Source organism: Rhipicephalus microplus, chromosome 1 (genome assembly GCF_043290135.1).
Source record: "Rhipicephalus microplus isolate Deutch F79 chromosome 1, USDA_Rmic, whole genome shotgun sequence".
NCBI classification, from domain to species: Eukaryota; Metazoa; Arthropoda; class Arachnida; order Ixodida; family Ixodidae; genus Rhipicephalus; species Rhipicephalus microplus.
The window spans coordinates 283981126-284006512 of NC_134700.1; the positions used below are offsets into that span (position 1 = coordinate 283981126).

At 47.0% G+C, this 25387-nt stretch overlaps 2 protein-coding genes across 3 annotated transcripts; one reads left to right on the forward strand and one right to left on the reverse strand.

The window, feature by feature from the left end:
• Nucleotides 1-379: 379 nt before the first annotated feature.
• On the reverse strand, nucleotides 380-3001 carry LOC119188274 (lysM and putative peptidoglycan-binding domain-containing protein 4). The gene is made up of 2 exons (XM_037436234.2): nucleotides 2264-3001; nucleotides 380-1513 (listed from the first exon to the last, which is right to left on the reverse strand). Exons 1-2 carry the CDS (start codon nucleotides 2591-2593, stop codon nucleotides 1046-1048), a joined length of 798 nt encoding a protein of 265 aa, XP_037292131.2. The 5' UTR covers nucleotides 2594-3001; the 3' UTR covers nucleotides 380-1045.
• Nucleotides 3002-3378: 377 nt separating this feature from the next.
• Nucleotides 3379-21313, forward strand: LOC142818044 (large ribosomal subunit protein uL22). 2 transcript variants are annotated; one of them, XM_075896246.1, is made up of 6 exons: nucleotides 3379-3497; nucleotides 3746-3849; nucleotides 3885-3951; nucleotides 4109-4243; nucleotides 5875-6070; nucleotides 21123-21313. In XM_075896246.1, exons 2-6 carry the CDS (start codon nucleotides 3752-3754, stop codon nucleotides 21266-21268), a joined length of 642 nt encoding a protein of 213 aa, XP_075752361.1. In that variant the 5' UTR covers nucleotides 3379-3497; nucleotides 3746-3751; the 3' UTR covers nucleotides 21269-21313. The 2 variants fall into 2 exon arrangements, with proteins under 2 accessions (XP_075752361.1, XP_075752366.1); XM_075896251.1 differs by having other exon boundaries at nucleotides 3385-3497; nucleotides 3746-3791; nucleotides 3911-3951.
• The last annotated feature ends 4074 nt before the right edge of the window (nucleotides 21314-25387 follow it).

The following is a 25387-nucleotide window of genomic DNA, read 5'->3' on the forward strand; positions in this document are numbered from 1 at the left end:
GTACTATTTCATAGAACACCCCTTGTAATAAGTCTTGTAAGGTGCTTACACTGACAAATGATGCTTAGAAAGTACTCTATATATGTGGCAACAGCAAGCACAGGACCGAGTTGACTGGCGGAACATGGAAGAGGCTTTCGTCCTGCAGTGGACGAAGTCAGGCTGATGATGATGATGATACGTGGCAGACTAATAAGCTTAAATGCGCATCCACCATAGCAAGAACGTTTGCTTATATGAAGAAGTAAGAAGTTTACCTAAGTCACCAAGCTCAACTTTTTGAAGTTAGAACTGGTGTGCCATGGGAGCTGTATCCATGGCGAGAACCAAGTTCTACCATTACTAGCAGCTTACAAAATAGCATACACTGAACAAAGGATTTCAGTAGATGACAGGGAAATATGTTCTGCCTTTTTATTTATTACCACTTATAATAGCCATATCTGTTCTAACATATTTAAGCACTTTCTATGTACAGACTATGTAACAACGACATTTCAAAAACTCTGGCATACATAACATGTAGCAGTTTTCTGTTATAAAGGCCTAAATGCTACATATATTAAAATGGCTTCACTAAGCAACCTTCAGAAGTACAAAAATCCTTGCTAAAAATGCACACCCTGTGGTATATCTCGTCACCTGCTCTCAGGTCATCAAGGAAAAGGCACATTGATCACTTGTGTGAAACAACATCAAGGCCTCACAAAAAAAGTGGCTTTCTGCAATCCAGACACCACCTGTAGCTTGTATGCACTGTACCTTTTTACTTATTTAAAAAGCCTTAAAAAAGAATGTGCACAAAAAATAACGAAACCTTTAGAAACTCATGTGTGTGTATCAATCATTCATACCAATGGGTAAGTAATACAGCCAGTTACGAAGCTTGCTGTGCAAACAAAATGGGCACATAAAATTAAAAACGGTGAATACCACTACCAGCCACATCGCAAAGCTCTTCATAACAAGTCACCCCAACTTGAGCAAAGAAATACCATCACAAATGCATCCCCTGGCTAGGCAGCACTCCCGCAACACAGTTCAATCACTTTCGCAGCTGCACAGCTCCGTCGTGAATTTCCTTTTGGTAGACAAGAATGTACAGCACGTAAAAAGAGGGCACGAGCACAGCAACAATGATAACTATCACAACTATCCCACACCATCCTATGCCACAGTCTGCACCACTCGATGAATTGGGCTGCTGTGAATGCGAGACGTGACGATCAATGGAGTCATCTTCCACTTCATCAATTTGGATGCCATCGTCTCCTGAACCTCGCTGCTGCAGAGCCGCCTGCACTTTGTGGTCGAGGCTCTTCCAATAGCGGATAGCCTTGTCCGGTGGCGACTCTGCACCGTCGCTGGTCACCGAGATGGTGTCATCAGCAGGCACGTTTGTGTCTACAAGCTGTCCAGTCGCGACGTGGATGCGATCAGGAACTTTGATCACAGTGAGGGCAAAAAAGTCCTGGTCACTTAGAAGATTGTTGAAGTGCCGTAAGGCACCAACCTGTGAATTTCATTCAAGAAAAGCCTTTTTCAGCTACGCATTCTAGTTAAGAGATGGCACCACAACATCTTTTTTAAGACATAGAATAGAGAAACTCCAATTTAGTGCGTCAGCAAAGCAAAAAGGGTACAAGTGAATACAAGACTCTCACTGGTTGCATTCCACTGCAAACTACCAGTACGGGTTTTCTTGAACTTTCGACGGCTAGTGTGCCCTATCTTTTGGGTTGAATCTTAAACTCCCGATCGAATAAACAATCTTGCTATCACTGTGCAGCAGCTGTTTGACGAATCCCACAGCCACATTATTCTGTCAGTGCCTTGTTATTACGGTGCGAGGCCCAAGTCATCCAATTCACGAAAATTCCGCTTTCGAATTGTATACATCTGGCTCCTCAATATCTTTACTGAGAGGAGAAAATCGGGTCTCGCATAAATATGTGCGAGCACTCGTGACGAAGAAAACGTCACGTTCTACCGACGTGCAACGACAGCGCAATATCCTTAAACTGTTGCAATGCGGTGACCGACACAATCCCGTTCATGCAGAGCTTTCCAGCTGGTTTGAAGAGTTCCATATGCGAAACATTTGACAAGTGAGCAATTAGGGAACCAGAATTATTTTTGTGAGCATCGTGAATGACTTGAGAAACTTGCAAGTTGAAGATATGCGAGCAGCCGACTCTTACCTCCAAGCCTTAAAATACCGATGCAATTTGTACGCGAATGCTAAAGCAAAAGTTGTGCTCACCGTGCATCCGTAGCGGAGTGCGAGGCCTTGCAACGTCTCACCCTCAACAATGCGATGCTCGAACACCGCCGGAGACGGCGGCTTTCGAGCCCCGAGTCTGTTTCTGTCACCGTTGTCCCTGGAACCGTTCTGGCCTCCACGAAGTCGGAGCTCCGTCGCGTCGTCCCAAGAGCCGACCTCGTCGGAGGCTACGTCTTCCCCGTCGGCGAAAATAAAAGCCTGCTGTTCGTCTCCCTCCGAGTTAGACCTTAGGAGGCCTCGGTGATAGCGAGGACCGCGGTGGCGGCTTTTTTGCTTGGACAGCGACCACCGCTTGGGAAGGGATACCATGGTAAAGAGATAACAGGCCGATGGACGACAACCATCATCACTCCCTGTGCTCACTTGTCACAGCGGTACCGCAAGCGCGGGCGAAGAAAACTTCCCGCGACGTTGAATACGCACGTAAGTGTAACGGTGCCATGGTAACGGAAGCTAACATGCTAGCGCAAGACACCTATGTGCCACTTCCAACACGTAGCTCATTTCGGCCCGCTGTTTCGGCCTTTCGGCATATGGCCCAACCTATTTCTTCGGTGCGATGGCCAGCTGGCGGCTCATTGACAGGATACGCGGATAGGCTTCGGTTACTTCGGTGTGACACGCAGCGTGACATCGATGTCCTGTAAGTTCTGTAACTTGCCTGTCTTACAAAACCATGTCAAACCATGTCATTGTAATCACAATTATGAAAATGACATAACCGCCGATTTGTATGATCTTACCGCTTTGCTTTGTGTGTGCGCTAATTACGTTCCCTTGAAATGTAATTTTTCACAACTCACTAAAATGCACTGATCACTTAAGAAATATTTATATAATACAAAAAGCAACATATTTACTAACAATATTTTATAGCTGTATGGTTATGAAACAAATGTTTTGAGTGTTGAGAAACTCTGTGGAAGAACTTCGCAGAATGGTTATCCCCGAGTACTGCTGAGTACCAGCAATAAACACTACAAGTCCGAAAGGCTATATTTGTATACTTTATTGAATGTGAAAAGCCAGGTTAACGTAAAGACTGACATGTATAGTTTGTATTTTTATGTGATTGCCTTCGACGTAACTGAAGAACAATGCTGGCCACCTTAGTCGGACGTGACGTCAAATTTGCAAGTTTTGCTTCCGTCCTTTTCTTGCGGGAGCCGAGAGGCTTTGGCTTGGTAAATTTTACAATCGCGGCTCATCTAAGGTAAATAATCATGACATTTCAGTTTTTTGGCTTACGTCTATATGTTTAATCGCTCGCATTTCGTCTGCTGTTCGTATTTATTCATTACGACGCATCGGCGCCGCATGTTCTGCACATTATATATTGGTTGCTATACGCCGGGCATGTCTGGTGCTTTCGGCCATCAGTTAAGATTGAACCTTCTTAGAGATGAATAACTTCGTAGTCAGATTTATCTAACATCTATATTTCTTCGCTTTCGCTTGCAGGTCGTGATGGGGAGGTACTCGGTCGATCCGGATAATGCAACCAAGTGTATGTGTAAAGCCAGGCAGTGGCTGTCGCCCACTTTTTACCCTCTGCATGCGCCTAATTTAATCTTCACAGTCGGGTTTTGCGCATTGTACGATTGTCATCGTATGTTTTCGTTGCAGCGTGCAAGGCACGGGGCTCCAACCTCCGGGTGCACTTCAAGGTTCGTTGCTTTTCCGGGCAGTAGTATCATTGTGCTGCATCGATAGTTCATGACAACAGTCACTTGCATGCCTTTTCACCTCGAAACGGAATTAAAGTTGTATCCATCCGTCCAGCTCGAAACGTATGAACTGACGAATGGATTGTGTGTCATGCAGAACACACGGGAGACGGCACAGGCCATCAAGCACATGCCGCTGCGCAGGGCCCAGCGCTACCTGAAGAACGTCATTGCGAAGAAAGAGATCGTGCCTTTCCGTAGGTTCAACGGTGGCGTTGGTCGCAAAGCCCAGGTAAATGGCCACCCGTCGGCCCGCTTTCGTACTTTTAAAGGGAGATTGCATCCCAGCGAATGCACTCGCGAAAACTGAGGCACGCATAGCAGTGTTTCGTTGTCGAACGTGTCATGTGGAAGGTGGCTTTACCCTCTGCAGCATGTGCGCTTCGCCAACCCAGGTACGGGACCGTCTCCCATATACACGTAGCTTTTTGCGTGGCAGTGAAGCTAGTTTCGCCAAAAAAAAAAAAAAAATGGTGACACGCGAGAATTAATCTCGCATTTCAAAGCGGCACAGGCCGATTCGTAACAGTTCCACAAGTGAAACTTGGGTACTTGCTTTAGTGGAGTCTTCGTGTCTTACTCTGCTGCGAACATTTAATGTTCGAGCAGGCACTGACAGTGCACTGTACCAGTCACCTGTATGCTGTGAGCTCTTGTGTACCTGTCCTTGATTCCGTGTACCTTGCTTAAAAAGGTCCAGACACAAAAGTTTTCATTTGTTGTTTTTCTGCATCAAATGAAAGGCCAAGTCTTCAAGAGCCTAGAGAATGTACTGCTCTTTGTGAGTGCAACGTAAGAAAGTAATTTTAAAAAAACTAGTTTAGGATACTACTGCGCCCTGGTATCACAACACAGTATGAGCTTCTCATCATGTGCTTGCTCAAGATCTTGCATTTATGAAGCATCTCTGCTCCGTAGGGTAGACGGAAGTGGCCATTTCGGAATTTTGGGCTTTTAACGCCACCACTACATGCCTGAAGTCAAGCTAGTGCCGATGTGGCAAGGTGGGCGACGGAAAAAATGACTAATATCAAAATGAAATGTCTTATCAGCATTTGCTGAGCTTCAGACCTACTGAGGGCCATCTCTACATTTGCAAGATTTGTATGGCAGGGTACACACACTACCGAAAATTGGTTTTAGTACCTCTTTGAAGCCTACAAAGGTGCTCATGATATCTGTTGTCATGTGCAGTAGTTTCAATTACTTGGAGATAGTTAAAACTTTTGGCAACATGGATGTTCAGTGTGCTGGCTTCAGCTGTCCTTTTTTTTTTTTTTTTCCATTGTTACTGACCATTTCGCACTTTGAATGTCATCTTTTTTTATTGGTGACACTGCTATCTTCTGATAAATGCACACATACCATGCTTGTACATTTTATTTCATCGTATGCTACTTTTGTTGGGGGCATTGGGTTCGGATGTTGCTTCATGTCACATCTTGAAAAAATTAGCAGACACAAGTTGTGTGCTCGAGCCACAACCTCTGTTTATGGATTTTTTCATGACCAGCTTCAGTCTTCCCTTCATGCCATTTTTTTTTATTTCATGTCGAATCAGTAGCTCTTCCGAGCATGTAATGCAGGTTTTATTTACTATATGATGAGCAACATTTCAAACATAAATCGTGTGTATGCATCACTGTGAAAGCACGAGACTTTCACACTCTGTTTGCTTAACACGTGGCGGTAACAAGCGATTCATAATGGCTGCCCATTCGGCCATGCTTGTAATCACTTGCGAACACATCATCAGCTTTTTTTTAGAGTCGTCATAAGTGCGCTTCAAAGTTTTTGAATTGCTCAGATAACTGAGGTAGTGTGCTGTGCGTCTCTAACGTAACTTATGTTTGACAATTGCAGGCTAAGGCTTTTGGCTGCACTCAGGGCCGCTGGCCAAAGAAGAGCGCCGAGTTTCTGTGGCAGCTGCTTCGTAACGCTGAGAGCAATGCTGACTACAAGGGTCTGGACGTTGACCGTCTTGTGATCGACCACATCCAGGTCAACAGGGCTCCCAAAATGCGCAGGCGCACCTACCGTGCCCATGGACGTATCAACCGTAAGAACAGCCATCTTTCACCTGTATCAGTGGTTTTGCTAGAGGAGGTGCATTGAGAAACTGGGATGCAGCCAGATAAAAATGTCACCACGATTGCACAGGCACTAATCGAGCACAAAGAAAATCCATACAGTAAAAGCTTTTTAATTTAGATTTCCTAGGACCAGGACAACTGTGCCAAGTTAGATTTACAGCGCAATCCTGATAATATCAATATAAATTGCCCCAAAGCTGGATTTGGGAGTGTGTTACCGGCAATATATAGTCTGCACGTGCGTCACTTCTGGAATGCACCAACAACATGCTTGGATACCTTCAGACTCCGTCGCCGACCACTGCCGTGTTGTTTGTGCTGTGTGTGTTTGCGCTCGTTCAGTTTTGCCTCACGATGCAACTTTGAGCAACTATCAGCTGCTTTTGAGGCAAGTTGATTTAGTAGTCTATGAAAAGGGACGCCCCGCCGCGGTGGTCTAGTGGCTAAGGTACTCGGCTGCATTTCTGATAGAGGCGGAAATGCTGTAGGCCCGTGTGCTCAGATTTGGGTGCACGTTAAAGGGCCACTCACCAGGCTCCATACCAAATTTTAGACAGTGGAAGCTGTTAGGTGTCCGATGAGGAACATTTTGCCACAAGAATTTTTTGAAGCGGCGTGAGAGGAGGCGAGCTCGAAACCCTTCCCGCTCTTTTGCGTAGCCTTCGTAAGCCCTCTTCCCCACCCTCTCCAGCATCTGACCACGATGTGACGTGCGCATGACGTGCCCAAACAAGTCCGACCCCCGAGCACGTGAGCAGTGTTGCTTTGTTGACCAGCGTTATTTTGTGGTCTTCTGCCTGTTTCTGCGAAATGGTTTGGAAACGCTGGCTTAGACGCGGTAGAACAGATGGGCACAATGAGTGCGCGAACGTGTAGGAGCGTTCCACAATGGTCGTCTGCTATATGCACTGACCGCGGGGACGGGAACGCATGCGAAACGCTGGCACATCAGCCCCGCATCTCGTAACATTTCACGGGAGGGGGGGGGGGGGATGAAAGAAAAACGCGCGCAATTTTTTATTGTGTCTCATTATTTATTTCAAGTTTTATTAATCTCTTAAAGCAACAGATACATAAACTATGCATGTTGTGTTAAATAATTTTTGCCATGTCACGTGGTATACTGTTGACAACCTCGGAGCAGAGTCGTCTACGTAGAGGACCAACGTCATTGCATTGTCGTGTACAGGGCCATTCCTACGCCCACGTCATGCCGTTATTCTCTTGGCGTGCGCCGGCAGATGGGGAGGGGGAGCAGCGTTCATCTTGACATTTGACCCATTTCTGCGGCGCGTAGCATTGCAAATTTTGGCAGACGTGATCATGAATGCCTCGTCTACGCATTGCGCTTGTCAGCTCAAAATTGTCAAACCTGGTGAGTGACCCTTTAAAGAACCACGGGTGGTTGAAATTTCCGGAGCCCTCCGCTACGGCGTCTCTTATAATCATGGTGGTTTTGGGACGTTAAACGCCACATATCAATCAACCATAAAGAGGGAGCAAAGCGTTAGGGTGTTTGTTCTCTTGGCCGAAAGTTATTACCTAAAGTTTAGAACACACATGAATTTGCTGAAAAGTACCAGTGTGTTTGGCTGGTGCAGATTACAAAGATGACTTGAAGAACCTCGATGATATTTGCGTCTTCAGATGCAATTTTTAAGCACGTAGATGCAAACAGAGATAGCATAGCGTCATTATTCTTCATACAAACTTGTCCCCGACACCTGGGTGCACAATCGGCGTATCAAGTAGGTTGTTGAAATCGTGATGTCGATGGCAAGAATTTGGGAACTGCATTGAAACAAACTGTGAAAACGGATGTGAAACAATCTTCTTTCACTTCAGGTTTGAAGTAAAGTGCAAATAACTCCCCAGTAGGTTAACATTCCGATCTGTTTTGAGTTGAGGAGTAAGGTTCTCTTTAAACATTGGTCGATTGATTCCCAAGAAGTCTCCCATCATATTCAGGGACTCCACTGTACATTAGTGCACAACAGAAGTAAAATACAAAGTGTCAAAACAAGCATGAAAGAAAAAAGTGACCACCATTACCTCGGTATGCACCACACGAAGGCTACCTCGCACAACTTTTTCCTCTGCTGTTTCCACAAGTTCAAATCAAAGAGTGTCGACATTAGTACTGTCTAAAACACTTAAGGGGGGACGCGGCCCTTGAAAACCGAAAAATCGCGAAAAAGTCGGTTTTTGAAAAACCACATTTTTGGGTTGTATGTCTCATAAACTACCTATTCTGTAATTATCAGCACCTAATTCAACCGCAAAGTGCAAAAAAAATACTATTTTCGAGGCCGCCGCGGCGTCCAAAACAGGCGCAAATCCCGAAATCAAACCAAACTTCGCGCGCGCGCCATTCCCGGACCATGCGGTCGTCCCGCGCCATCTTGGTGTTGTTTTGACCGTGAATTCTTTCTCTCTCGTTTGCCGCCTTGCAAAATGGCGTCGGCAGCACAGTTGAGACACTATTGGCGTTTTCCCGCGATGCGATGCGGAGCGCTGATTGGCTAGAGCAGCGCATTCATATCTCGCGGGAGAAAGCGTGCCCGCCATTGGCTGCTGTGCAGCAGCGGGGGCGGTCGCTCCTCTCGATGGCGCGTCCAGGGCGGTCGCTTCGTTGTTGCTCTCTGCTCCGTTCGCCTCGACAGACGTCTGCTTACGAGCCGCTCTTCGCCTTGTGCTATCTTTTCGATCATTTTCTCTCGTTTTTTTTTTTTTTTTTTTTTTTTTTTGCACTAGTTCTGTGCCTTTCGTCTTTGTTGTTGCGGGCGATGCCGGCAACGAAGCCGAAGTCAGTGCGGAAGTCCGGTGCGCGGAGGCGCGCTATGCGGCTTGTACGATCATCGAAATTCCGCTATTCTGCTGCGGGTGCCGCCTGCGTAGACGCTTGCAGCGACGGAACTGTGTTGTAGGCTGTCGCCAGTCGAGAATCCGACACATCGAGTGTGGCTGGAGCCGCAAATGCACCGAGTGTTTCCAAGATCGCCGGGCTCGACACGTGCTCCGAATCGATGCCATCCAGTGTGACACCGAGTGCTTCTGATATCGCCGGACCCAGCACTTCGTCTGAATCGGTGCCGCCATCGAGCGTGAGTGGACCGTCGCTTCATCTGCGGACGCGTTTCCTAACGAAGGAAGAAATCGATGCGAATGCGAAACGTCGTGGCGCCGTTCGCGCTGAACTCGAGTCTACGCCGGCGACGCAGAAGAAATTTCAACTGATGCAGCCGGCTCTTGTACCTGCAGTGACAAGTGAGGGCGAACATTTCTCGCTCGTTCAAATGAACATCTTTAACGTCGTGCTCAGCCGCACAGTGTGCAAAGAATGTTTGAAAGGTGCTATGACTGTCCGAGAGAGCACCAAGCTTGGACTTGCAACAATACTTGCAGTCGTGTGCGCCTCTTGTGGCACCGTCGATAAATTATGGACATCACCCCGCAAAAAGGACACGCAGGCCTTCGATGTAAATGTCCGCGCCATAATGGCTATAAAGCAAATAGGCAAGGGGCAAACAGCTCTTAATGACTTTTGGGCTGCCATGAACGTCTCTTACAGAGGTCTTCACCACAAGACGTTTCAAAAGCACTTGAAAGAGACGTTCAGGAACCCAGAGGCCACCACTTTGGAGAAGTTTCATGCTGATTCTGCCACAGCAGTGATCAAAACATATAAAGAAATGGACCCCAGCTTCTGCAAGGACATCACCGTAGTGTACGATGGCACATGGCATAAGCGGGGTCACACATCACACATCGGAGTGGGGTCGGTAATTGACTTCTTTACAGGTCTCATCTTGGATGCTGTAGTTCTTTCAAACCACTGCCTTGGATGCCAAACAGGGCCCAAACCTGGAGATGCAGCATACGAAAGCTGGCAGAAGCACTACATTTGCCAGAAAAACACAGACGCAAAATCGGGAAGCATGGAAGTGGAGGCAGGCTTGACTCTCTTTGGGCGGTCTGTATCCAAACATGGCCTGCGGTACACCACTCTTGTGTCCGACGGAGACAGCCGTACCTTCGCTGCCCTCACAGAAGAGAATGTGTACGGGCTAGTGCCAATTGTAAAAGAAGAATGTCTGAACCGTGTTCAGAAAAGGATTGGAAGTGCTCTTCGAAACATTGTGCAGAAAAGTGATAAGCCACTGAGTGGGAAGGGGAAGCTGACTAAAGCCCTCATTGAAAAGCTGACAGGATATTATGGTTGGGCCCTGAGAAACAATTCAACTGACCTAACAGCCATGCAGCGTGCAGTGATGGCAACATATCACCACGTCACATCGACTGACCAGGACCCTCACCATGAACTTTGCCCAGAGGGGGCTCAATCGTGGTGCCGCCATAGAGCTGCAGAGGCAAAGCGTGAGCCACAGCCAAAACATAAACACAGCCTACCGGACTATGTCGCTGCAGCTATGCTGCCCATCTTCGAAAGACTGTCACAAAAGTCGCTTCTTCATCGCTGCCTGGGAGCGAAGACGCAAAATGCATCAGAATCATTCCACTCCATTCTGTGGTCTCTGATGCGAAGGAACAACACTCATCCTTGATCGCGGTAGAAACAGCACTGCATGAAGCAGTGCTGCGCTACAATGCCGGCTGCTGCAAAGCAACCCAAGTGATATCGGACTGCATTGGACTTCAACCAGGTCATCTGGCCATCCAGCGAGCTCGTGAAAAAGACGCTTTACGCCTAAAAAAGAATTCTAAAAGACACCAAGAGAAGATGGAGGCCAGGCAAAAGAAGAAAAGAGTGCGCCAGGACACTTCTAGCTACTGTGCTGGAGCTTTTTGAAGAAAACACGTGTTTTGAACTTTCTCGGCCTGTTTTCTCAGAACGGATTTTTTTTTGCTAGTTGTGGTGCTGAGGAAAGCAAGAACTCGAAAACCAGTCATCAGATTTGTGTGCCGTTTTTTTTTTTCTGTTCCTGAATGACCTTGCAAGGGCGTAACAAGCTCCTTTTTTGAAAATTGGTGCTGTTAATTTATAATAAACAATTAATTTTTGATGAATCTGGTCATTACTGGTTACATCAAATTCAAAGTTGCGTGAAAATTTGGGGGGGGGGGGGATTTAAAAAAACGGCTTTGTAGCGCCCTGGGACAGCTATCAAGGAATGACCACAATGAATTTCAGCTTTCTACTATGTCCTGGGATTTCTCACGACTCTTCCTCAGGCACCCATGTGAAGCACCCAGTTAAACCTCAATAACTCTGGAACTAAGAAACACAGCTTCGTGAAACTTAGCAGTTGTGCTAGTTTTATTGTAGTGAACAACCCCTGAAAGTTTCATCCAGATATCTTAAAAAATAAAAAAAGTTCGGTCTCCAGGGTAGCCTCCCCCCTTAAGGAGCCACCCTGCATGAGCTACTTTGTTGCCGTGGGCCACAGCAATATACAGTCGCTGACCGATAAATCGGACAACAATGATTCGAACAGCCCCGCGGCACCGCCGATGGCCTCTTGGAACTAATGTGTTAAGATCACCGATATTTCCGACAGCTGCCAAATTTGCATTCGATAATCTGGACTATGTCCGAGGAGTGCACACTGAATCTGCAGCCATTATCTCCTGCGATACCTATACCATTTGAAGTATGGCCTCAGAGATGAAAAGCGAGAGCACGCTGGTGATCTGCTAGGCCTTAGTTCAATTGCCTCATAGCTTTAAAAATAGGAGATGCCAGTCTTGGAGGCACTGCTCAACTCTGGGAGGTTGTATCGACATCGCGAACATTCTATGTTCCGTTTCCAGTATCCCCGCGCTGTTATGGCACTTTACTGCTGTCGCCGCCGTTTGGTCGTATGTGTCTGCGATACTGCGTTTTGCTGAATTTTGCGCATTTCAGTTTTGTGTTGAGACCTGCTTTATTTTGCGCTCTGCTGTCCCAAAAGATTTGTGTGAAATGGCACTAATGGTGCTTTCACAGCCAGCACAGAAGGCCGTGTTGTAGCCAATGAAATGTGGCAGACATAACACGCAACGCTAACCATGGCAAGGAAAGCTACCATCATTCTGCAATTGCGCAGTGGTCACCCGCAAGTGGAATTCGCCTGAGAGTTCAAGAACTCGACACTGCCACTGAAAAGCGGGACCCGCGGCCCAGCGCTACGAGCTCAAGTGTGGACGTTATTGACGACCCACCAGGCTCCGATGTGCCGATTTCTGATGTTTGAAGACTTCCCAAACGTCGTCAGTGCTGTGTCGTTGTGTGCTGAATTGAACGATGATGACGTACCGTGTCATCCGGAGCCGTCATATTCGGACCTGCCTCGAACCCTCACAATTCTATCATCGTCCTACATGTGGTCCTACAGCGAGCATGCCACACTGGCGGAAATACAGACGGACTGATTGCATGTAAGCGTTAAGTGCGTGCAGCAACGCATTGACGGCTTTTTCTGGCCAACGAGACACTGAGGCTCAATAAGTTTGGGGGGGGGGGGGGGGGCATTCAATAATTTGAACTTGTATAGGTTCCCCGTAAAGTCTGAATTATCAGTCATCGATTGTAATAAAATATTATATCTTGTAAGCTTGCCCAGCTCTGCACGATAACTCGTTTTCGATGGGAGCTGCTTCACTTCGCTCACCCACTCTTAAAATTGTGGCGAAAGAGATTTTAGGCTTTCACTTGTTCTTGGGCCTCTTAAAATTGTGGCAAAAGAGATTTTAGGCTTTCACTTGTTCTTGGGCCATGCAAATTGTAGTGAAAGCTAGATGCAGTCGATCCCGGATATATCGAACTCGAGAGGGATTGCAAAATAGTTAGATATATCGACGATTCAAAATACAAAATATGCATATTTAAGGCATAAAGTGAAGAATTTCAGGGTTCAGAAATTGTTACAAGAGCTAACATAACGATTTGCTCAAAAACAAGGTGCGAGCTGCAGGTTACCCCACTTTATTAAGTCCGTAAACTTGTCTTGCTTCTTGCACTCTGTAAAGTTCCAGTCATCCTTAATATCTTTGAAGCTCTTCAAATAAGCGAACTTAGCACCTTCGGACACAACGTTGATTGACGCAGAACACCGATTGGATTGGATTGGATAAACTTTTATTTGGTCCTCCAAAACACAGATCACTGTGTTGCGGGCAGCTCCCACGTGGGGACTGAGATGCCAAGCTCCTCAGCCGCCTCGCGGGCTTGGTGCAAGCTTTGTAGTGCGGCAAAAGCTTGTTTGGCGACGGAAGCGGTGTTGGCACATTCATAACCGCGCGACTACACTTCTGCGCCAACGGCAGCCAAAATCTCGGCATCCATGCAGTCAGAAACATCATCTGTGCCGATGAAGTCGTTACTGTCCGAGATTGTGCCCGGAAATACGGATAAGTCGCAGAATTCGCTGAGGCATTGTAGGCCTCTGTCAGCGGCCATGACACACCCGAAGTCGTCACCTGGCCCGCAAGGAACGTTTACAACCGTGTTTTACTTGACATCGCTCCAAGCGCCAGTCATAATTTTTATCGCTACGTGCGGGTCACCGTTTAGTTCAGCAGATCGCGCATCAAGCGTACCGATCTACACGCAAGTGCTGCGTAACAAACCAGATCAGCGCGATGAAATGACACTGTTTTTTCGTTGCCTGCGCGTGAAAAGGGATTGGAACTCGTTAGAACGTGGCCTAAACTGGATGAATATTTGCTAGGAAAAATTCACTTTCTGAGCTTCGGCGCGGTGCAGCGGTCGATATAACGGATGTCCAGCTGTGCAGGAGTTAGGTATACGTGTGCACCGGTCTCATACTTTTTCATGGGAAATTCAAGGGTATTTTTCAGCTGTTCGATATATCCAAGTTTGATATATCCAGGATTGACTGTAATGTGCCCTAATAGGTCGTGGTGGGCAGCCGGAGTAGGCGGTGGCATGACCTTTATATTCTGGCCTTCCATCGAATGAAAGGCGAGGCCTTCCTGATGTGATGAGCTCGTTAAGGTACAATAAGAATAAACCACCGCACTGCTTCCCTTTCAACATCACGCACAGCAACAGATGACAAGCCCTCAACAAGCCGCGTCGCAGCACGCGAACTGCTGTAGGTACCCAGGGAGGTACCTGGGCATTGCGGGAGAAGGCGACAACGGCGCAACTGACGTCACCTGAGCACTATGTATGGACTTACTTCATGTCTGTAAACAACAGTAGGCACCGGGTGATGTCAGAGCGCATTGGCTCCAGCGCAGTTGTCCTAGCTAAAAGCGTGCCGCCACCCTCTATGATCACGTAACATTTAGCGCAGCAGGTGCACAAGCTAACTTCGAGAACAGCACGTCGAGGCGCCTCTCGTATCTTTGAGAAGCGGTGGCCGCAACAACAGATGGAAGTTGCAGTGGCTGTAGATGGGTTCTGCAATGAACATAAGAGCTATGTTGATGTGTTGTAGCTGTAGCTTTGAGAGCCTAATCAACACACATGAGGTATGTTAACAGCGGAAATGTAGCTCATTTGCGAAATGTCATCGCCGTTGCTGCAGCCTATGTCACGCGTGCACATTTTAATCTGTACTATTGCAAGGACGGACCCAGTTCAGCAAGAGGCTCTAGGGTATAATATACAAATTAGGGGTGTAAATACATAGCCACGAATTATTACGGTCAATCCTTCCATATAACAAATTTGTCAGAGATGTTATTCATGCAAATGACAAGGGCGATCTCGGCGACACCTTCATCAGCAATACGCTTGCAATAATGCTTCAACATGCTGTGGACAATAAGGTTGCGTACCTGTAAAGTCCGCGACTCAATTCGGGTGCTCAAGTTGATGCTGCGAAATTCGTACGAACTGTAAACGCTGTGTAAGTTTCCCGAGTTTTTCTGTGAATTCTCACAGGCGTTAAAATGTTGGCAGTTGCACCACAGCCAGAACATTCCTGCCCACTTGTGTCAGGTGTGTCATTGCAGCCGCATATATTAAGAAAAAAAACATAGGTAAAGGGAGACACAGGTCGAAAAGTCACGGTTTTCCAAAAATAATTTCGGTTGTATTGGCATCCTTGGACTTTAATCTTTTACTTCTGAAAATATCAAGCTGAAATTCTCACGAGAAATAATCTAAAAATGCTTCCAAGTAGTGAGCGGTGACGTCGGAAATGCGCGAAAGTCGCCAAAAAATGGCATAGTTCGCGTTGTCCTGTCGCGAAAAGAACGTATAATCTTTTACTTCTGAAAATATCAAGCTGAAATTCTCACGAGAAATAATCTAAAAATGCTTCCAAGTAGGGAGCGGTGACGTCGGAAATGCGCGAAAGTCGCCAAAAAATGGCATAGTTCGCGTTGTCCTGTCCCGAAAAGGACGTGTTGGCCGCCATTTGCAATCGTGCACGCATGATGCGAAGGCCTTCCCCTTCACAATCCACTAGTAGCCAGTCTCGTATCATCACAAAGAATGTACCAAAAACAAGGAAAACAACGCATACGTTACACGTTTTGAATATCGCGGCAAGCAGCGCGATGCCGCCATTGGTCGGCGGTGCGCTCCTCCTCCCCCTCCTATCCTTCCGGCAAAAGAGCGATGCCTCGGACGTGGCAATCGAGTTGTTCGGTGTTTCTCTGCAGTTTTGCATCATGGCAAGCACTGAGAAGCGCAGGCTAGATAACCGAAAGTTCAGAACTCGCCCCAAGTATTGAGGGAAACTGCGTCGGATGCTTTCCAAAGCGACAGCGAACGCCGATGTCACTGTTGACTAACAGCCCCGACTTCGGATTGGCCTAACTGACACCGACACCCGCGACGACAATAGTTGTGAAATAGCCGCTGCCATGGAATTCGTCAGTGCATCCCAAATGAAGAGCGGATTCTTGGAGAGTGAACGTAAACCAGTAGGTGCTGCTACTGCCAAGACACTGCTTTGTGAAATCGATGCGCTGACCGATGTGGCCAGTGCCCAATGCCCAACCTGCCGCGAACAGGAACTCGGCGTCCGAGGTAGCTGGAAAGCGCAAAGGGCTTTCGGCATTGCTCAAACTGGGCATTCCTCAAACTGTGCTGTGAAAATACCGATTGCCCTGAATCTACACTTGCATTCACGCACGCGTCGAGACGTACTACTTCGGCCAGGGACCAAGGGACGAGCGCTCGCTTCGACAGCGGCAGCTCGCGTGATAGCTTTGCTGTAAACGTTGAAGGCAGTTCTGGCATCACGCGCTATAGGCGCAGGCCATGACCAACTTTCACAATTCTGTGCGATTCTCGGTCTTATGAGCATTCAGTGCAAGGTGCTTTTCATTGTGCCCCAATTTGATGCAAAAAAAAAGTTTCCTAATAAATGCCATTTTTTTCAAACTTGTTTTTCTCATTTTAATTTTTTTTCGACATCCGGGCAGCCTTTTAGACACTTATACTTATTTATTGTATAATAACGAAACTTGGCACGCATATTCAACACATGCAGAATGCAAATATCCACTTGAAATCGCAATGCCTACCAGAATTAGTTGTGAAAATATTAGGTTATTGTTTCAAGGGAGATTGAAGATAATTAGTCATTCAATCCGATTTTTTTTTCCTTGGTTCCTATATTTGGTCCTTGGTTCCAAATACTAAAATTTTTTGAAAATGCCCCAGGGGCATAATCTAGATGCATCCCATCCTTATGCTTCTTCTTGATCAGCTTTTTCAGACTGGGACGTTTCTATTTGAGGCTGTACTCTGACAACAGTCCTTCTCCCTAGACCTCAGGGATGTGCTGCTGAATATCATGATCTCCAGCTGTCCTAGAATCGCAGCAAATGCATTGACATTGCCGTGTTAAAGCACAGCACTGCTTCTGCAACAGCAGCTAGCACAGCAAACAGAAAAGCATGCTGCTCGTTTGATAACAAACTCCAAATCACAAATTGGAGGCTTTCGTGTGAATTCTGAGTTTTGCCTTGTTGGCATCTTGCCTCGCTGCTGCACCACTCGACTCCGAAAAGCTCTCAATTTCTCGCGCTGATGCCGACACGACGAAAGACCCTCAAAGCGTGGTTGTCTCGCGAGCGCGAACTTCACTGGCACCGATCATATCAGCGTCTACCCGCACACGCTGGACTGGAGTCGACATCGCACGCGCTCTCAGGAGGCCCGTGTCTACGCGCACTTCATCCTTGCCGATATCATCAGCGCGGTCATAATCCACAGAACGTCCACTATCCAGGGAAGCCGTCTCCCCCACTCCTCTATCGATAACATCTTCAATACACTGGCAGCCAGCGTCCATGCAGCGCACGCACGAGGAACAGTCTTCGGTTAGGACGGCGTTATCAAGACGGTGTTATCAAACACCGTCTGCGTTTGCTCCCGAGACACAGTAGCAGCACCATTGGGCGTTCTGCCTCTGCCTTTCTTTTGTGAACGGCCAAAATGATGCTGTGATCGCAACTTTTTTTGCACCGCCAGGCACAGCGAGGCGCACAAGCACGTTAGGGATAGGAGTCATGACACCTTCGCAAGGGCGATACCCTTTCAAAATGGCGTCAGACACTGCCAGGGAGTTTTCCTTACCAATCGGGAAACGCCATTTTGGTCACGTGTGTCAAGCAACCAATGGAATCACGCGCTGCATGTGATTCCAACTTAGCTTTTTTTACTTTTGCGAGGGGCACATAGTTGTCTACTGGAAAAAAAAAAAGCTAGAAACGCAAGCTTTCTAACAAGACCAAAATAGCGCTGGTTGAGCCCGTAGTTGGTGTACTGTTGGCGGTTGAAGTAGGGCTAGTTTACACTTCAGGTTAAAGGTCCACTTGCACGAAGTTGCTTCCTTGTGGGTTATAACTTGAGAAAAAAAGAGGCGTTTCGAAGCCAAACTTTGCTGATAGGTGTGGAAGAACATCGGGAGCAGGAAATAAAACCATGCCTCCTGGTCGGAGCATCCGCAATTCGGTTTTAACATGCCCAGCTTTGAGTAGTGAGGCAATCGCTGGCAACATTGGTGTCTGTATGAAGGCCCACTGTGAAGTGGGTAAGCCTTGTTACACAGCCGCCCCTTGCTTTCCAGGGTCAATAGCTGATGGTCTAAAAAAAATGTTCACGGTACCTATTTGTTGCTTCTCTCTCCCTATCTGGAGCATGAACTTGAGGCACTATGAGACTGCACGAAAACAGCTTTAGCAATTGGAGTACTGTATAAACCGGATTATATGTGGAGATATTTGCAATAAAATAATAAGCTAAGGTCGCCCCTCATCTTATATAGCGGTGTCTAGCCGAAAGGGTGCCACTGTCTGGCAACATGTGGCTTGCATGTGTGTGAGAAGCCAGACGCGGCCATATCCGCATTCAAATCTAATCGCAGGCTGTTTTTTTTTTTTCTCTCTCTCTCTTTCTCTGTCTGTTTTCTTTGTGTTCGGGATTTGCTTCCGATCTGTACTGAGTTTTCGCTCTGCTTGACATCGTGCTGCATTTTTAGTGGTCTCTTTGTTCACTGAATATGAGTAGCGGTACTAGGAGGCAGTACTCAGCTGCGTTTAAACTAGATGTTGTTGAGTTTGCAGAAGCGAACTGGAATATGGCTGTTCAGTGCGGCTTTGGTGTATCTGAAAAAAGCGTGCGCTATCGGAGGACGCAGAAAGGGAAGCTGCAGATGTGCAATCCTCGAAAAATGTCGTTTCGTGGGCAAAGTTCCGTTCATCCGCAGCTGGAGAATAAGCTAGCGGACTTTGTGCAGGAAGTTCGTGCACGCTTGCTGCCAGTGAGCGTGGATACCATTCGCAAGAAAGCCGTGGAACTCGCTCGAGAAGCTGGGCTCACGAGAGAAGAATTTTGTGCACAAAACGCTTGGGTGCATCGATTTTTTTGCGACACAAAGGATTTTCTCTCTGGCGGCGCACACCCATCTGTCAAAAGTTGCTGGAGGAGTTCGAGGACAAGCTTATAAACTTTCAGCGCTTCGTGAACTGGCTTCGGGAGCAGAACGACTACATGATGGGGCAGATTGGCAAAGCCGATGAGACCCCCGTGTGGTTTGACATGCCTTCGTCGACCACAATCGCGCAGCGTGGCGCCCATGATGTAAAGCTGTTGTCCACTGGCAACGAGCACTCCGCTTCACCGTCATGCTGGCATGCACGGCAGATGGTAGAAAGCTTTCCCCCTTCGCCATTTTCAAACTCAAGACAATGCCGAAGGAAGTGTTCCCGTCCGGTGTTGTCGTTCGAGTCAACAAAAAGGGATACATGGACAAGGCCATGATGCTCGAATGGATAAGAGTAGTGTGGAACCGTCGGCCAGGTGCACTGCTGCGTCTTCGCAGCATGCTAGTGTTGGATGCGTTTCGTGGTCACTTAACCGACGCTGTCAAACGCGCACTCGGCGACGGGGAAATGAACCTCGCCGTGATACCAGGTGGTATCACGTCCACCCTCCAGTCGCTCGACGTTGTGCTAAACAAGCCGTTCAAGGACAGAGTGCAGCTGGAGTACCAAGAGCGGATGTCCGGCGACAACCCAAAGACACCGACGGGTCGCCTACAGAGGCCTCCGCTTGCGACTGTTTGTGGCTGGGTGTTTTCCGCCTGGCGTTCTTTGCCAGATTCCATGGCGGAAAATGCTTTCCAGAAGTGTTACATCAGCAGCTCGCTGGATGGCACAGAAGATAATGCACCGTGGGAGGCGGCCAGCGACAAACTCTTGTCTTCATAAGATAGTGGTGCTTCGTCGGACGAATAGGAGCAGTTGCGATGGTGGTTGAGGGGAGCTCCGACAATGGGGGGGGGGGGGGTCGACCTGTGGTCCGGTTTATACGATAGTCATTGGCCCTTTAGCCACCGTTCTGTTGAGTTAGGAGATATTGGGTCCAAAAAAATACAATTTGTTAGTTTCACTTAAGCTCTTGGCAATGAATGCGATACCAACAAATTGTATTGTTATACTGAATAATAGGGCTTCACGTCATCCGTAAAAGCACTAGTGGTGGGTTTGCCATTTCGAAGGTTTGCACACTGCACTCGCAAAACCTTGCTGCGCGTGCGATTTTCGATATCCCTACTTTTGGATGACTACAGACATTTGGATGACTACAGACACCCAGAACACCTTTTGCATGCGAATACGCGTACAGATGAAATCAGACTTGTTTAGAGCGCCCAGCCAGTCACTCCCACTGCTGTCTTCTATACCAAACGTGGTCATACTGCATGTTAGGCCCTTGTGCATGAACGAAAGCTTGTCGCTAACATCGGATATAAAAGCCATGGCCAGCAGTGTTGAGAGGCACATGCTTTACTGCTGTAGATCAGTGTGATTCTGTCCGTACGGCATGTACGAATGGACCTCCAGAATGGCACGACAATGGTGGGGCCGTCTTACAGTCTCTTCGCGTTGAAAATGCAAGGTAGAAGGGTATACTAGCCATTTTTAATGCCTGCCGAAGTAGCACGCGCACTTGTGATTGCCCCCTAAATAAATGTTCCCTGTATTCCCCCCACCCCAATCCCTCCTGCTTTCGTAGTTTCTTCAGCAAGCAAAGAGGGGTAGGCATGTGCTCCGAGAAGAGGGTGGCAAGGGCGAGCAAGAAACCGAAACCACCCAAAGCCGGTTGTTCTCAACCCTGTAACTTCTTTATAGAACTCATTGACAAAGCGCTTGTGGCAGCATTCTCATAATTTACAAGTGTGCAGTTATTTCTCCATTAGAAATTTTAGACCGCGAGGGAGGTTGTTTACTGGCTCATAGTTTTGAACAGTGCGAAAAACACTGGACACAAAATGAAGAGAACAGAAGGATGGGCGCCGGGTTCAGATGGACTCGCACAATAATACATGTACATGGTCAGAAAAACCAGGTGATACAGCATGCAAAGTTTTTTCATGAATTTCTATTTCAAATAAGATACTTCTTTTTGTTGCTGGGCTGGCTCGGCTATTAACTGGCAATAACTAGTGACGTTGAGCACATGGTCCAGTTACTTCATTAATAGACCTACATGCACGACTGCAACATGACTCATAATCAGATTAGGTTGTAACCTGCAATTTTGTGCACAATGCTCTCTAAATGGTGCATGTGTTCTGTTTGCAGCCTACATGAGCAGTCCATGTCACATTGAGGTCATCCTGAGTGAGAAGGAGCAGGTTGTTTCTGCACCATCTGCTGAAGAGGATGCGCCCAAGAAGAAGCAGTCCAAGAAGAAGATGGCACGCCAGAAGCTGATGCAGAGGGACTGAGCCCCTTCCACATCTGTACTATAAATAAAAGAAAATGCGGCCAGAGGAGCTCTTCTTGTGTTTACAAGCATTGCAAGCCTTCTCGCAATGTTTGTGCAGATTGAACATAATAAAAAATGATGTGAATGAAGGAATGATACGATGTGCACACCTCCTAATCTCATGTTCCTGTTCACTCTTGCAGCGGACATAAATAGGTTGACAGCAATGATGATCAATATTTGTTTGCCCATCATTAGAGCAACTTCTTGCCGTACAAGTTGGTTGCACACACTGAAATGAAAATTTGCATAGCCCAGCATCAGCTTGGGTTCTTGAGAGCAAAGCTTGATTCTCTATTTTTGTTGTTAATGTTCAGAGTTGCGTTCAGGATTAAACCTGTAGGCTTGGTTGGCTGAGGTGCTAAGATGGGCACAAGAGGAAAATCGCTGTGAGTTAGGCCTCTAGGGCCCTCCTTGTATCACAAACCCGTTTGTGGGATGTGTAGCTGTGAATATGCTTGCAAAACATTTCAGAAAGGTACAAAACTGGTGATGTGACTTCACAGTTGCTGATAAAATGGGCATGCACTTATCTATAGTGTCTTGGATATTTGCCAACAGTATAGTGCCATGATGTTAAGAAACCAGAAAGGGGCAAAAGTGTGAGAACATGTGAATAAAAAAAAATGCAAACACTGGAAGCGGGGTTACTTTGAAAGAAAGAACTCTTGTGGAAATTTAACAGTAATGTTGAAATGTCTGTAAATTGAACATACAGAGGTCATTATTGAGAGAAATGAACTTTATTTGGGCCAGGCTCCTTGTGCTTCAGTGCTAGGGTGGGTGGCCTCGTCAGTTCAGGTAGCCTCCGTAATAGGGGTCCTCCCAGTTTTCTTTGTATTTAATGTTTTCATCATCATGGCAGTTGATGTTAACATTTGTGGATGGACTTGTGGTTAAAAGTAGGCTAAGTGAATGTTATAGTGGTGGGTTTTCCCAATTTCATCTTCAGCCTTCAGTGGCTGCTGCGCGTTTTCATTCATTGGTTTTATTCGGTGTAGGATTCCTTTATCTGTGAACTGTGGGACATCTTGGGGATAAAAGCAGGGTACCTGAAGAGGTACGTAAATTGATAGGCGAAGCACCCCAAGCGTACAAAGCTTACCGGTGAGCGTGAGTGCGCCCTGAAAAATTAATTACAGCGTGCTTTTAAAAGCTAGTTACTGTTCCTCGTACCCTGACGTCATGAGGCGGTAGTAAGTTTTTGTGACGTTGGTTGGTTGTTAGTTCCTCAGAGTCCTGGCGCAACCCACCACGGAAGATCGGCCATGAAACGGACGGTGCCTCATTTGTGAGGTGGAGTTGTTTTACCACCCTGATTATTTAGATAACGATGTTTAAACAAAGAACCAATTGGGAAACGATAGATTAGAAATAAAATAGAGGTAAATAAAAACGAACAGGCTAATATAATTTGAAATAAAGTGAATTTTATGCCTCATCTTAACGTTTTAATCGTTTTGTTGCCTTTAGAAAGTCGCATACGGCCTCGCAAACATTCCTGTGGCTAAATCCCTTTTCAGTTGCTCCAAAGGAGAGGACGACCGGAAGGGATAAATTTAGAGCCAACCTACGGAGAGGTTCTGCTAACAGTCTCCTCCGTTGGTTTGTGACGTACCCTCGTTGTCCTCGTACCATGTTCTTCGTCTGCTTCGTTTGCTGCTGCGCGCCGAACGTGTGACAACCATACTCTATGTGGCAACTGTCGCGGCAGGAAGACACAGCATTGGGAAGGCGCAGGTTCTTCGACGACAACCCGAAGTAGGTCAGCAATTGCATGTTGTGCGTGTACGCGTCCAGAGTGAAGAGCAGCGAACATAGGAGTAAACTCCGCTTGGTTGGCGCCCAGTCTCCGCCTCGGCCGCTGTACATGAAGCCGACCCACACTTGCCTCAGCGTCGGTTCGGACTGGAATTGGTGGAACTGGTACCTATTGTCCCCCGTTTCACTAGCGCAAATATCAGTGCCATGGTGACTAATTCGAAATGAAACGATTCCTTTGCCCTCTGATCAGCGTATATACTGTAAACGCGTTCACGTACACTGTTCCACACTTCGCTAACTGGCTGCACAGGTACGCTAGATGACGGTGACCGGCGCGAGCAGACGAATGGGAGGGCGACGCGCAAGTGCCATTTTTGTGTTGAAGTGCTTGGCGTCATCGAAACTTGCCAGACTGCTGCATGAAGCCAAGTTAGCGTAGATATTCGTAGTGGCGCAGCTAGAAATTAGAGATAATATTAAAGAATAAAATATCAGCATTTGCTGAGAGTCACACGAGTTCAGAGCTGTTTTTTTTTTTTTTTGCATGACTGAGTAAACTCGCCTCTGAGAAAAGTTGTCAGTACCCCCTTAGAATGGCAAAAATAATAATAATGCATACACGTGATGACGAGGTTCATTTTTGTAATGGTCGATGTCGCACAGTGGGTGTGAACCACGGTTGTTGAGGACAACGACGACTATGAGGTAAGGCCTGTGGGCTTAGTCGTGCGCTAAGCATTTAGCGGGGAAAACGTTTGCAATGTCTTGCCGCACATGTCTGCGTTCATCAGGGTCTTCGCAGCCAGGCCACGTCCAGCCGACATGGACTACAGGATTCGAAACTCTGCGTGTAAGGCCGCTTGCTGCATAGTTGCGGCTATCGTGGCCCTCACGGTTGCTGCTGGTGCTCTCAGCCTAGGTGCACCAGGTAACGCTTGCACAGCCGCGATCCGTTTTCGTGGTCCGAAAACCAGAACCATTTTAAAGGTGATACCACTGGCTCATGTTTGTTTTTGTTTTTTTTCAGATAATGACGGCTTGGAAGTTGGTGGTCTCAGACCCACAGTAATGAGTGTCTTCGAGGCAGACCGGATTTTAGGCTTTAATGACAGTGCTCCTTTTCGAAAATAAAACCACCTAATGTTGCGCATGTGGTGCCCAAAACGCGTCTGTTGGAACTTGTCTGTTTGTACCTTGCCTTGTCTCTCTCTCTCTCTCTGTCTCTTTTTCCGGGAAGCGATGTGAGACTTGGATATAGCGTTTGCTAGCGAGCCGATGTGCGTATGCCACAGAAACTGGCAAAGCCTCACAACTCTCCACTAGTCCGCTAAAGAATAAAGATCATAGTTAAGCGCAAGTGTGGCAAGCCAGACAAGAAATTGCATGTCGCTACAATATTCGCATTCCCCGTGACATATACGTAATGCCGGTGGGGGTAGAAACATTTTATTACGGAAAATGTACCAGAGAGTTGCGGCATAGTGCATGATTGCCGCGGCCTCACTACATTTCAGTACGCAAAGATCACGAACACGAGATAAGGGAGATCCAATACATCGTCCTTCAGCAACTCTCTTTTTCCGAGAACTATTAGTCAGTGAAATCGACTTCCTCCCACGATTGTAGAAATTTCTGCTACGGATGCGTTCTTCTCTGCAATAAAAATGATTCAATATTTCGACCACTAAGCCTTTTAAACTACGTGTGTGCGCCTGGCAGTCGCCATAATCTGTATGGTATCTTGGTTGTAGACTATGCTGTTTAGTTCTGGTGTTTCACTTGCCTTTGTGCTGGACGAACAGTGCTGAACATTGTTTTAATTATCCTTGGCATTGTCATTAATTCTTGTGGTTTCTGCTTCTTTTTTCTAGTACAGATAACATTCTACGACGCAGCTGTGCTCGATGATGATTTGATTGATATGTGGGGTTTAACGTCCCAAAACCACCATATGATTATGAGAGACGCCGTAGTGGAGGGCTCCGGAAATTTCGACCACCTGGGGTTCTTTAACGTGCACCCAAATCTGAGCACACGGGCCTACAACATTTCCGCCTCCATTGGAAATGCAACCGCCGCAGCCGGGATTCGAACCCGCGACCTGCGGGTCAGTAGCCGAGTACCTTAGCCACTAGACCACCGCGGCGGGGCAGCTGTGCTCGATGCAGATGTGTATGTTTTGTGTCTTGCGAATCTACTTTTTTTTTTACATAAACATATGTGAACCTGAAATTTTCATCTTTTTGTCCTGTACCCCCCTCCCCTACGATGCCTGTATGGGCGCTGTGGGTATTAAATAAAGAAAATAATAAAT

What these genes read in the sequence shown, in the direction of transcription:
- LOC119188274 (XM_037436234.2), bottom strand. Translation starts at nt 2,593, where the DNA reads ATGGTATCCCTTCCCAAGCGGTGGTCGCTGTCCAAGCAAAAAAGCCGC. An exon ending in CACTCCGCTACGGATGCACG is followed by an intron (nt 1,514 to 2,263) that starts GTGAGCACAACT and finishes TGAAATTCACAG; the next exon opens with GTTGGTGCCTTACGGCACTT.
- LOC142818044 (XM_075896246.1), top strand. Translation starts at nt 3,752, where the DNA reads ATGGGGAGGTACTCGGTCGATCCGGATAATGCAACCAAGTGTATGTGT. An exon ending in GCGTTGGTCGCAAAGCCCAG is followed by an intron (nt 4,244 to 5,874) that starts GTAAATGGCCAC and finishes TGACAATTGCAG; the next exon opens with GCTAAGGCTTTTGGCTGCAC. An exon ending in TGCCCATGGACGTATCAACC is followed by an intron (nt 6,071 to 21,122) that starts GTAAGAACAGCC and finishes TTCTGTTTGCAG; the next exon opens with CCTACATGAGCAGTCCATGT.